Raw genomic sequence first — 12247 nt, forward strand, 5'->3', positions numbered from 1 at the left:
TAGTTTTAGTGGCACGTGGACACAGCCTGAATAACTCTGAGGCGCAGGGTGCATGTTCCCTTGTTGACCATTTTTCAATCGTTCTGATTCAGTAACTCTGAACTAGGCTTAGCCCTAGGAACCTTTTCTTAACCTTTGCCAGGCTTTCTTTTTAACGAAGAAAGAGAGTACCTTGGGCTCAGAGCTTTGTTTTTGTCATTTTTATTTCTATTCTTAGTCTTCAGTTTCTAGTTCTTAATATTTGATGATGTCTCATGCATAGCAATTGATGCTACTTTCTCATTTATGGCATAGTGCTATTGTTTATTTTAAAGAGAATAAAAAATAATCTAAGAACATTAGAAATGATACAGAATCTCAAAGAACAAGATAGGAGTTCAATAATGGTTGTTATATTGCATATTGTTGTCTTCGAATAGGGGCAAATACTACCTCAGCCAGGTTGTTCAGATCACCAGATAGAATCATGTAAAACTGGTGAAAAAAATTTAAGCATTAACTGTTCCTTTTAACAAACCATAGAAATTAGTAGTACAATTATCTTAGCTATCTCGTGTGTGTGTATATATATGTGTGTGTGTGTATATTAATTTATTTATTTTTCTCCCTTCCTTCTTTCTTTCTTTTCTCCTTTCCCTCATCCTACTGTGATATGATGTGTTACGGTTTGTGTCTGGGTGTCCCTCCAAAGACACATGCAGTCATGGGGTGGCCTTTTAGAGTTTATGATTGATTCATGGTCCAATGTTGGAATTATGGATATGAATGCTACACCTACCCTGGGGGGTAGTTTGCATATGTAAGGAAGAGAAAGAGGCTACTTGCCACTACCACTCCTCCCCTTGCTCTTATTGCTTGTGCTGTCTTCCTCTGCCATGAAAGGTTGGTTGCCCTCTGCCATGTGCCACCCTGCCTTGGAGCCAGTCGAGCATGGACTGAAACCTCCACAGACTCTGAGCTAAATAAACCTTTCCTTCCTTAATTTTGGGCATCAGGTATTTTGTCTCAGCAATGAGAAGAAAGTAACCAAGATATGATGTTTTCAGTTCTTCTGGAAAAATACTCAAAAGGGCAATAGCTGGGTCAAATGGAACCTCTAATCCTAGTTTTTTGAGGAATCTCCGCACTGCTTTCCACAGTGGTTGTACCAGTCTACACTCCCACCAACAGTGGAGAAGGGTTCCTTTTTCCCCACAGCCCCTCCAGCATTTGTTATTAATTTCCTTATGATGGCCATTCTTTCTTGTGTAAGGTGGAGTCTCAATGTTGTTTTAATTTGCATTTCTTGAATGACCAATCCTGCCAAACATTTTCTCATATATTTATTTGTATTTCTTCATCTGAAAAGTGCGTATTCATCTCAGATGCCCATTTTTGCTTGGGTCTTTCAATTTGGGGGGCCTAATTTCTTTTTAATTCTTTATATATTCTAGATAGAAGTCCTTTGTCTGAAGGACAGTTGGTTAAAATTTTTTCATGGCACTACTGTTCATTGTATACTTATGTAAAGATAAATGCAAACCTGTTTAATTTAAATTTAGTTGAGACTATGTATTATTTTCAGATATAGCAAACATTAAAAGAATGGTAGTCACTGCGTGATGCTGAGAACCAGTGGCCAGTACCATTATGTCCACACCCCTTAGCACAGCACCCAATAATTAATAATTGCACCTGCTTTACGGGATTACTGTGAGGATAAATGAGTTCTTGGAAGCACAGCACGAAGCACAGTGCTGATACCAAATAAGAGCTCAATAACTGCATGCTGTTTACGTGCATCTCTGTCCTTAAGCTTCTTTCCTGCAAAATGTTGACATGACAGTACTTATATCAGTAGACTGTTGTCAAGGATGGAGACAGTTGATGCACGTTAAGTTCTTAGCATCATGGTCTGGCTCCTAGCAAACACTCAGTAACATTCAATTATTTATTATCCATGTTTATTTATTATCAGTATGATTACTGTTGTGGGTCAGCAATTCCAAGAATTAGAACATGTCTCTAGTCTTTTTGTAACAGCAGTTTGTAGATACTAGAAGCAATCAAAGTGGACTTGGAAGTCCAGACCTCAATATACATCATTAAGAGTATTGCCTCAGTGGAACTGAAGTTACCGATTACCCTGTGATTTGATGTGTTATGGTTTGTGTCTGGGTGTCCTGTGATTTGAGTTCAGCAGTGTGTGGGCTGCTGCCTTTCTTACCAAGGGGACTGGCTTACGAGCAGCAGGGGGTCCTTCTGGCCTGCTGGGTTTATATAACCAGGCCTGCATGCTAGCCAGATGCTTCAGATGAGATCGGGCGCATTCAGAGTGGTACGGCTGTAGACAGCCAGATGCTTCGGGAAGCTCTATGAAGTCAAAAATTCCTGTCTAACTAAAGTTTTTTATACAAAAAGGCAACAGAATCAAAATGGTAAACAACTTTTCAGGTCCCCACAAATGTACCTGATGGTGAAAGAATTAAAACCCATACAGTACCAAAATCAAATATTTCCCCTGTGTTGTCCACGGCCATCTGGAAGATTTTGTCCCTTCCCCTCCTTCCTGGAGAGCCTTCAGAGATGCGTAGTCCTATTTCCAGGTGAACTTACCATGCATGTCTGGATCAGTCACTTACGTCTAGGACTCAGCTTCCCCAGCTGATAAAATGAGGATGTTGGATTACACGACGTATCACAGTTTCCAGCAATCACTCATTGCTTTCAATCCTGGTAAGATCTGGAAATTCATTCTGTGGGCTATAATTCAAACCTTTAGGTTCTGCAGGCTTTACAAGGATACCCAGCCAAGAGAGCATCCTCTGTGATCCTTGCATGGAGGACTGTGGGTGGGCACACAGATGGTGGCTGGGCTAGCTAGTATTTGTCCTGCTCAGTCTTTGGGTCTCTCTCTTCTAGAATAGAAACTGTATCTTCCCACTGGAAACTGCCACGCCCACAGCCAGAGAGGCTGTCAATCATGACCTCACTCCTGCACACTCCTTTAAAACAGATAATTGGGTGCATGATCCAAAAAGAATCAATATGTGTCCTTTTAGGCAGCAGATACAGATGCTTAAAGAGAGAATGTCTCTACTCTAAAAACACTCAGTGTGGTTCAGAGACACCTGTGGTACAGCTCAGCAGAGACCAAAACCAATTCAGAGAGAGAGAGCAAGAAGAGACGAGGGATAAGTAAAGATGGAAAAAGAGAAGGATCAGGAGGAAGAGATGGCAGGAAAGCAGGGGCACAAAAGGGAAACAAACAGGGAAGGAGGAAAGGAGATACTGCCAATGACTTAATTTCTTGATTTGAGCCTCTATATCTAGTCCTCCAGAAAGAGGACTTAGGTCTTCCTTGTCCAATTAAATGAGTTATAAACTTCTGTTTTTTTCTCTCCTTTGTCTTCGAGTCCATTGGGTTCTTCAAATGGGTCCCCACAGCCCCCCAAATATTAGAAACCACCAGGATTGAAGCATTTATTAGAGATGGAATGAACTCACTTCAGAAAGAAACAAAGTTTATTTGATGAATATAAATAAGGCGATCAGCACAAAGTACTTCTCATACACATGATAACAAATTTATGAACTGTACATACCTTGTACATTGTACTTCTACTGGACACAAGGTTACGATAACTGGCTAATACATGCCCACTGGTAGTTTCGAGGGTTCCTTAGTTTTATTTATTTTTTTCATATCGATGTCCATAATCACATGATCAATATCACAACCCACATGCCACTCACTTGAGGAAATATTACAAGAAGCACTATCAAACGAGGGTCTCAGGAAAGTAGATACATCGACCCCTGGCAGCATTCAGACGCCACTCTACACAAGAACATCGCAGAGAGAGCTTATGTCAGTACATTGGAGGTCTCATCATAAACACTGTTTAAAAAGTAAAACCCACTTTCAAATGGAAGTTGACACGCTGTTGACGTGCATATTGAATACACAAAAATCATTAAATACAAAATCGAGACTGTACATATAAATCAAATGGGGTATAAAGTACAAGCCTGCTTTGCACATGGTAAGACTTAGACCAACTTCTTCTAAAGGTTAGCCCAAACTCTTTTCGCTACATTATAATTAGAAGGGAATTTGCTAATGTCTGCACAAAGAAAATAACCTTCCCAACATCACAGTGTTTTTTGTAAACCCAGAGACTATTTTAAATGTGTGAAAAGGGATGTTTTTGTAACTTCCAAACATCAAGAGAATATTACATAAAATGAGAAAAGATGCTATATTTGATAGGATTTAATTTTTAGGGGCTAAACAATACGGTTGCATAAAGGGAAGACCCATAATACTTTTAACCAACAAAAGTGGGGCAGAAAACAATCCCCAAAACAACAGCTGTGACAAAATTGGCACACACATAGAAATAGCGAACTATACATGGTTTGTTTATTTTTTGTTTTTCTATTTCAATGACCCTATTTTTCCTACTAGATTTCCTACTTCCTATTTCAAGTATTCAGTTGCAGAGTTCAGGTCAGGACCTGGTTGCAGGAGGCAGTGAGGACAAACCATTCATGGGGATGCGTCTATGGCCTGGGTTTTTAGTGTGACATTGTGTCAGAATGTAGGAATTGACCTTGCAAAGAACTCTGTTTGCTTCTCCAATCAAACCCTACATCCCTTTGATAATTAAAGGACAAACTTTGAAAACATCGATGTATTTGGATTGTTTATGCAACATGTACATTTTACGTAATTCAGTACAATAATTCAGTACACTTACTGACAACAAGAACAAAGCCAAAAGAAGGAAACTTGCTTGAATATATGAATCTTGCACACCATAAATGAATGGTGCAACTCAGAGACAGGTTCATCTTCCCACCCAATAAGGTGTTTGTCTTTTAAATATCTCAGTGGCTCACCAGAGAGGCCCAGAGCTCATTGCACCAACATTTTTAAAAATAATAGCAATGACTAAATTCAATGCAAGACTTCAAGAACATTTGTTTAGGATCTTTTCCACAGCAGCAAAAAAAGACAACTATATTTATTAAGGCCACTCATGCTTAAATTCACTGTTTGTCCTTTAAAAATACAGGTTTTTATCTCCCACTTGCATACATGTGGAAGGGCTTCTTCCATTGACAAGAGAGTGGATCAATATAAGAATTGCACATGTCTGCCAGACTCAGTCATGAGTTTTATGAAACTATAATGACTTTAATAATTTTCATCTTTAGAGGAAGTGGTAGGAGTTTAATTCTCCTTAGAACCATGTTACTGTATATAAAAGACCTGAAATTTGGTCTCTTTCCCTGGCATGTGCTTTACATAATGACTCGTTATCCACAGACATGTTGTATAGAGCTATATACAGATACACAACTTTTGTGATTGTTCCTCATTCATCGATGATTTCATGTTGGATGCTGAAAATGCTTTGGAATCCATGTTGGAGACAAACTTTTAAAAAAAGAGAAATGACCCTTCATTTACAGAAGATCTAAGCTAACACTGCACAGCATTTGGATCTTGAAGTGTGAATGAGTCCCAGCTTCTTCATGGAGACCTGCCTGAATGGGAATGGTAAGAGCCTGAGGTTTGCTTACATCCCGCCCCTGGGCACGGGAACACACAAGGGGAGATATGCAGGTGCCTCAGGCTTTTGCCGCTCTCCAGTGCGTAAGCAGGGAGATAAAATTATGAATGACCAATTTAGATGTGCCATGCATTGTCAGAGACACACACCATGTTCTCATAAGGCGATTTCTTGGCAAGTATTAGTGGTTTAAAAAATTGATTTCATTTCCAACCTGGCCCAGAGGTAACTATTGGTTACACCATCAAAATGTGGTTCTTCAACCAGCACATTAAAGAAATAGAGGAGGGTAAAGGCTCACAATTTTTGGTGTTTTGGTTTCTTTGTCAGAAGTTTCACGCATCGTGATAAACAAACACTACCAACACCACTCACTCACAGCAAATTTACACAGTTTGATAATCTAGTGCATTAGGAATGACCCCTTAGACTGAACCAGCGGGATAGCTGGAGATGAAGCTAGTTGTCCAACAGAAGCTGAATCCATATTAAAAATCCCATGGAGTTCAATGTACCCAGTGAGGTTTAAGTAACAGAAACAAAATGTTATCAAGTAACGACATTCAGAATAGATGGACGTGTTTTCAGTGCCCAAATCTCATAAGCAAAAGGAGGAAAAAGGAGGAGGTGTCACTTTTCTCCTCCTGTGCGTTCTTCTTTTCCAATGTATCCAAGTCCACAAGAAACGACATGAGATGATGGAGGAAACATTAAGTAGAACAGAACCGTGGTCGATAATGAAAGTGCAAACTCCCCTTCAGTTCTGCCGAGCTGCTCCCGGTGCTGTTGGACAGTGACGTAAACCGTGCTGCAATAGATTATCAGAGTATTGCCGCAGAGCTGTGCTTCCCCTTTACTCAGCCCTTCTGACAGCTGCAACAAGAAAGTGCATGGTTTAGCAGGGGAAGAAGTGGCCACAGTGTCTGACAATCCTGCTGAAACTGCCCTGCAGTGGCCTCTCTACCACTCTCTTTGGTTGGGGTTGGGCAGAAGCAGGGAGGAGGCAAGGGGAGGGAGCACAGAGAAAAGACACGGGAAACGGAAGTTAAATTATGCAAATGCATCTGAGAAAGAGGTCTCTTTCCAACCGTGTCACCTCTATGTGCATATGACTCCTACTGTACAAAAGGAGATGGGAGGGAAAGACATCAAAATATCCCAGTAATTATTTCTACACAAGTAAGTTATGCATCAAATTTTCTCCCCACATTTTTCTACAGTGACTATGGATTTACATTTTTATAACGTGATGCACAGAGATTAGAGATTTAAAGATATTCAAGACACCAGAAAACATAACATTCCCTTATAAATTGTCTATGAGCAACAATTTAAAACAATATGAGAGCCAACAGTGTCATTCATCCATTGGAATACGCCCCAGTCTGAAAACAAACATTCAAACAGGTACTTGTACACAGATATTCAAAGTGTTATTATTCACAGTAGCCAAAAGCATGATATATACATACAAGGGAGTACTGTTTGGCCATGTAAAAAAACAAAACCAAGCTCTGGTGCATGCTACAATGTGGATGGCTCTTGAAGACATCATGCGAACTCCAATAACCAAGACCAAAAAGACAAATAATATGATTCACTTATATGAGATATCTAGAATAGGAAAATTCACAGGTGCAGAAAATAGATTATCAATTATCATGGCTAGGAGGAGGAGGAAGCGGAGAGTTATTTGTCAATGGATACAGAATTTCTGTTTGAGGTGGTGAAAAAAATCATAGAAATGAATAGTGGTGATGATGGTAGAAACTTGTACAGGTACTTAGGGCTGAAGAAATGTATTCTTTAAAAAACAATTAAAATGGTAAGCTTTATGTTATGCATGCTTTACCACAATAAAAATTTTAATGAGAATCTCCTTAGAGCACGTGGAAACTAAGCCGGCTTTCATCCCCACACCCACATAGGAACAACGCTCATCCATCCACCCGCTTCATGCCCCAGGGAACAGGTGTGCAGAAGTGCCCAGGTTTTCTCACCATCCTAGTGCAGGACCCTGGGTGTGGAACACAACTGCTGCCGAGAAGAAACAGCTAGCGGGGTGAGAAGAGGGGGCCAGCCACTCTGCCCTTTCAACAGTGGCTTCCTTGTCTGTGATGCTTCGCTGTGTGTGCCTGTGCAGTTATCAGTCACATAGGGCTTTCGAGTGCTGTGGGAGGTTCTAGGCAATGGCAATAGTGCAGCTATCTGGAGACTGTGGCAGGGAGGGAAATAGCTCACACACACACACACACACACACACACACACACACACACACACACCCAGAGCTGTCTGATTCAGTGGTTAGTACACACACAGCATTGCTCAGGCCACACTGACTCACAAGAATGCTAAAGATCCCAGTGTCTGCACAGGTAGGCAGCTATTTCAAGCTATCATTAAGCGGTGTAAATGAAATATGTGGCTTGGATGAACTCTGCTAATTCATACTCTGAGGAGTTCAGTGTAACCCTTCTGGTTAAGAAACTTGAATCAGGGCAAAAAATGACTTTTGCAGAGCCAGAAAGTTAGGGAGTTCCTAGAGCAGATCATATTACTCATTCTGGCACATAAAATCTCTGCAAACTTTGTATGAAAATTGTAAGTCAGAGCACGCTTTCTGTTTCATGAGCTGTGCATAGCTCTAATTCTTTTGTGCATTAAGCATTTCTTAATCATCCTTTTAAAGGGGCTGACCAATATATTAAAAGGCCACATGATTAAAAGGTAAAGGGAAACCCAAAGAGTATTAAAACGCACAGGTCATTTTTTTTACAGATGGGGAAATGAGTGAAAAATAATTACAGTGAATGTCCTATGTCCTTGATGTTTTTCCAAGATAAAGTAGCAAAGAACAATCATTTATTCAGTTGTGAGAAAGGTTTCCAGCTGGGTAACAGGTCACAAAGCAGAGCACAGTGCCTCGCAATTACAGCACACTGCTTTTGGGTAAGGTTTATGCTGCAGAGGACAGAACTTGCAGAAAGTGTTACCACTCCTTGAATCAAACAATCCGTTCACTAGGAGGTCAGAGTGGCCTGTGGTGGGGGTGGGGGCTCATCAGTTAGAAAGGCAGATGATCTCTTGTTGAGGGGCAAACAAGAATATGCCTTTTAAGCAGCAAAAAAAGGAGGTCTGGTTTCCAGCAATGAGGCAATCTGGGCTGCCACACACTGTGAGATAATCCCTGACCAGTGCTCTGTCACCTGGATGGTCACAGCCAGCGGCCCTAACCCCCTCCGGCGTCTTCTCTTACTGCACCCGACTCTACATTTTCTTAAACAGCGCTGTTTCCATGGTGACGGCTGCTCCATCCACACATTCCCAGCAAAGCTTTACAACCCCTGTTTATAGCCCCTTCCCACAGCATCCTGTGCCTCTCAGGATGGAGGACCCACAGGCTTCTGGCCATGCTGGGGAGAATCCCTCCGGCCTCTCCCTCGCTCCCCAGCCCCGGTCTCCTACACTTCTCTTCCACCTATGCTGAAGTAGCTTCCGCAGTGCGAAGCTTTCTCTTCCCCTCTTCTCGCAGACACACCTTTCTGTCTGACGTGCACTTACACCCAGAGCTGACCTGAGTAATCCTGACTTACTCTCCAGTCTCAGCTTAGGCGTTTGTGAAGCCGGGATGTGAAGCCGTTGGCCACATGCAGCCAGGAACACTGGCCAGTCCCAGTTGAGATGGGCTGTATGAAATCAGACTTTGAAGACTTAACATGAAAAAGAGAATGTAAACTATCTTGGTAACGATTTTTTATATTGACTTTATGTCGAAATGATAATTTGGATATATTGAATATAGCAAAATATATATTGCCATTAATTCTGCCCACTTTTTATCAATTTTTAAAATGTAGCTTCTGGTAAACTCAACATTACAAATGTGGCTTGCATTCTATTCTCATTGAACAAGCATGGTCTAGGTCAGTGGTGGTGAGTCTATGGCACACGTGCCAGAGCGGGCACACAGGGTCCTCTCTGTTGGCAAGGGAGCCAAGGTGCCCCGGTAGCAGAGCATCAGGTAATGGTTGTTCCTTTTCCAGACTAGAACGTAAGTATTCAGGTTGAATCGTAGTGCTGGCCCTTTGTGATAAATAAGTGCGTTTCTGGGCTGCAGTTTGGGCCATCACTTGTCTAGGCAGACTGCAAGCTCCATGAGGGCAGTGGCAGGCCAGTCTTGTTCCCTTAGGGTCCCTCTGTGTTTTGTACAGTGTCGGACACAGGGTGATTTGCTTAGTTTTTCCTACATATATTAGAGAGTGATAAGAGTAGACAGAACCCTAAAATTTCCCCAGGACTCCCCAGTACAAGATTTCCTACCTTTATCTCTGGCCCTGGGACTAAAAGCATATTAGACCATGGTTATATTATTTTACAGAGGTAGCTAAGGCTATTAGCAGGTGACTTTAAATGAAGTAAAAAGAGATTATCTGGGCAAGCGTAGCATTGACAGGAGCCCTTTGTAAGCAGAGACTTTACTTCAACTGCAGCAAAAGAAAGTGAGTGAATTGTGAAATATCGTAAGAGTCACTGCGCTGAGGTGGAGAGGCCAAGGGGTGAAGACCTGCGAGAGTCCTTTCAGATGTGAGAGGACCGCCAGCTCACCGCCAGCAAGGAGACAGCAACCTCGGTTCCAGAACCACAAGCAACTGAAATCTGCCAATAAGCTGAGCGAGCTTGGAGTGCATACATCCCTAGAGCCTTCCCGTTAAAGTCCAGCCAGGTCTACCTTGATTTTGCTTTCATGAGATCCAAAGTAGAAAGCCCCATTGCACCCATCTGAACTTCTGACCTACCTACAGCACCGTGGAATAGTAAGTGGATGCTGTGTGTGTCCACTAAACCCACAGTAGTTTGTTATGCAACAATAGAGGAAGAACATGGTGCCTCTCTGCGTCCGGCAGTGTGCTTCGTGCCAGTGACGCTACAGCCACGTGGGCGGACAAGAGCCACACTCTCATGCAGCCTGCACACCCCCGGGGAGAGAGACCACAAATGCACACACAGCTCAGTTCCTGAATGAAGACTAAACATTGTGCCATAAAGGATATGAACAGGGAGCTGTGATAAGCATGCTTAAGTTTTATTAAGTGACTGACGACAATTATGAGATGATTTTCTTTTGATAAGGAAAGATGTTCACAACTCTTCAGGGAAAAAGCTGAAAAAAAATACATATAAACTGGGATATTATTAATTGTATGTCTGGGAGGTGTTTGAAAGTTTTATCCTTCAGAATTTTTTTTTTTTTTTTTTTGCACTTTTTGGATATTTTTAAACCAAAGAAGTTATAACTGGCCTCATTCTAAAATATAAAGCTATTTCTTTGGTGGAAAGAAGTCCGTGCTGGGAGGCTGGCTGTCCTGGGGCTCAGGGGTGGGTATGGCAGCAGTTGGTGAGCTGAGCACCACCGTGAGATCCTGCCCGGGACAAGCACCCCTGGGGGAGCAGGCTATAAATGTGCGGTGTCTCACAAATATTCCTTCAGACTGTTTCTCTTTGGAATAGAGACACCTGCCCGATTATGGCTTTCTTCCCCTGCCCTTTCACTAGTGATTTGCAGAAACAGGCCGGGAGAAAGGGGTCTTTGGTAAACACGGAGGGGTTAAAGGGGAAACTGTTTAATAACAGTAGTAAAACGCAGGCTATTTTTGACATCTGGGTTAATGTCCATTATAACCCATGTGCTTTCCAAATGTGTGCCGTGCGCCCCCAGGTACAAAAACAGACACCCATTCACAACAGCGTAGATGCCCCTAACGTCTTGCACATGGTGCCCACATAAAAGGTGAGCCCCTGATAGACTAATTAACCACCAAGGAGCAGTCCTCTCCCGCGGCCCTGGGCATCCTGTAGAACAGCTCCACTGAGCAACCGAGCTCACAGGAAAGCCCAACACAATCACTTCTACTCAGGAAAAAAAAAAATCTATAACTACATCTGTGTTATTACTTAACATCTTTTAAAACAGGGTAGAATGGGTTTCCCGTTTTCCTCATGAAGATTTATTTATTATTGTTGTGATCAAAGTGGCAACAAATTATGCTAAATCATTTAATTTTCTTGATAGGAGCAACCACCTTGAAGCCATAATTCACAAATATGAGTGGAGAGCAACATTTTACCTTGAGAGTGGCCTCCTACAGCTCCACAGGGCAATAAAATGTAACACTTCAGAGCCCAGAGGGCTTGGGGCGGGGGTTGGGGAAGGCGGGCCTGCAGGCCTGTGCTCAGAATTACAAACTGCTGCTAGGATGACAGAACCTGCCGGGAGGAGGCAACTGTGTGATTCAATTTCATCTTCCCTTTCTGTGCGCTGTGTGAAACTCACCCATATTTTAAATGGAGGGATTCCTACTGACATGTGATACGTACATGGAAACAGCAGCACATACTGCTATGTCTCCTTACGATTTATTTTTATCATTATTATTGTGCTCAGAAGTATTAATAGCTCACGTTTGGTGCATACTGTCTGCCACTGTGCTCTCAGCTTTTGCTAGAATTATCTCAAACAAGCCTGATAGCATCACGGTACTGACCTGGTTGGTTAATAGATGAGGAAACGGAATGGTGTTTTGTTTATTTGTTTGTTTGTTTGTTTTCTGGTACCGGGAATCGAACTCATGACCTTGCGCTTGCCAGGCAGGCGCTGTGCTGCTGAGCTAAATCCCCATGTTTTTAG

The 12247-nt window shown here is 42.1% G+C and overlaps 1 protein-coding gene across 10 annotated transcripts in view; it reads right to left on the reverse strand.

Annotated features, from left to right (window-relative positions):
* Positions 1-3477: 3477 nt before the first annotated feature.
* Erc2 (ELKS/RAB6-interacting/CAST family member 2) overlaps positions 3478-12247 on the reverse strand; it is a 963719-nt gene continuing 954949 nt past the window's right edge. For 8 of the 10 annotated variants that reach the window (XM_005387388.2, XM_013515688.1, XM_013515689.1 and 5 more), the window contains one exon: positions 3478-6434. In XM_005387388.2, the coding sequence (XP_005387445.1) occupies positions 6192-6434 (243 nt within the window). In that variant the 3' untranslated portion in view covers positions 3478-6191. The remainder of the gene's footprint in view (positions 6435-12247) is intronic. The other 2 variants (XR_001234567.1, XM_013515690.1) reach the window with 2 other exon arrangements.

Source organism: Chinchilla lanigera, unplaced genomic scaffold (assembly GCF_000276665.1).
Source record: "Chinchilla lanigera isolate Chin_1 unplaced genomic scaffold, ChiLan1.0 scaffold00029, whole genome shotgun sequence".
NCBI lineage: Eukaryota > Metazoa > Chordata > Mammalia > Rodentia > Chinchillidae > Chinchilla > Chinchilla lanigera.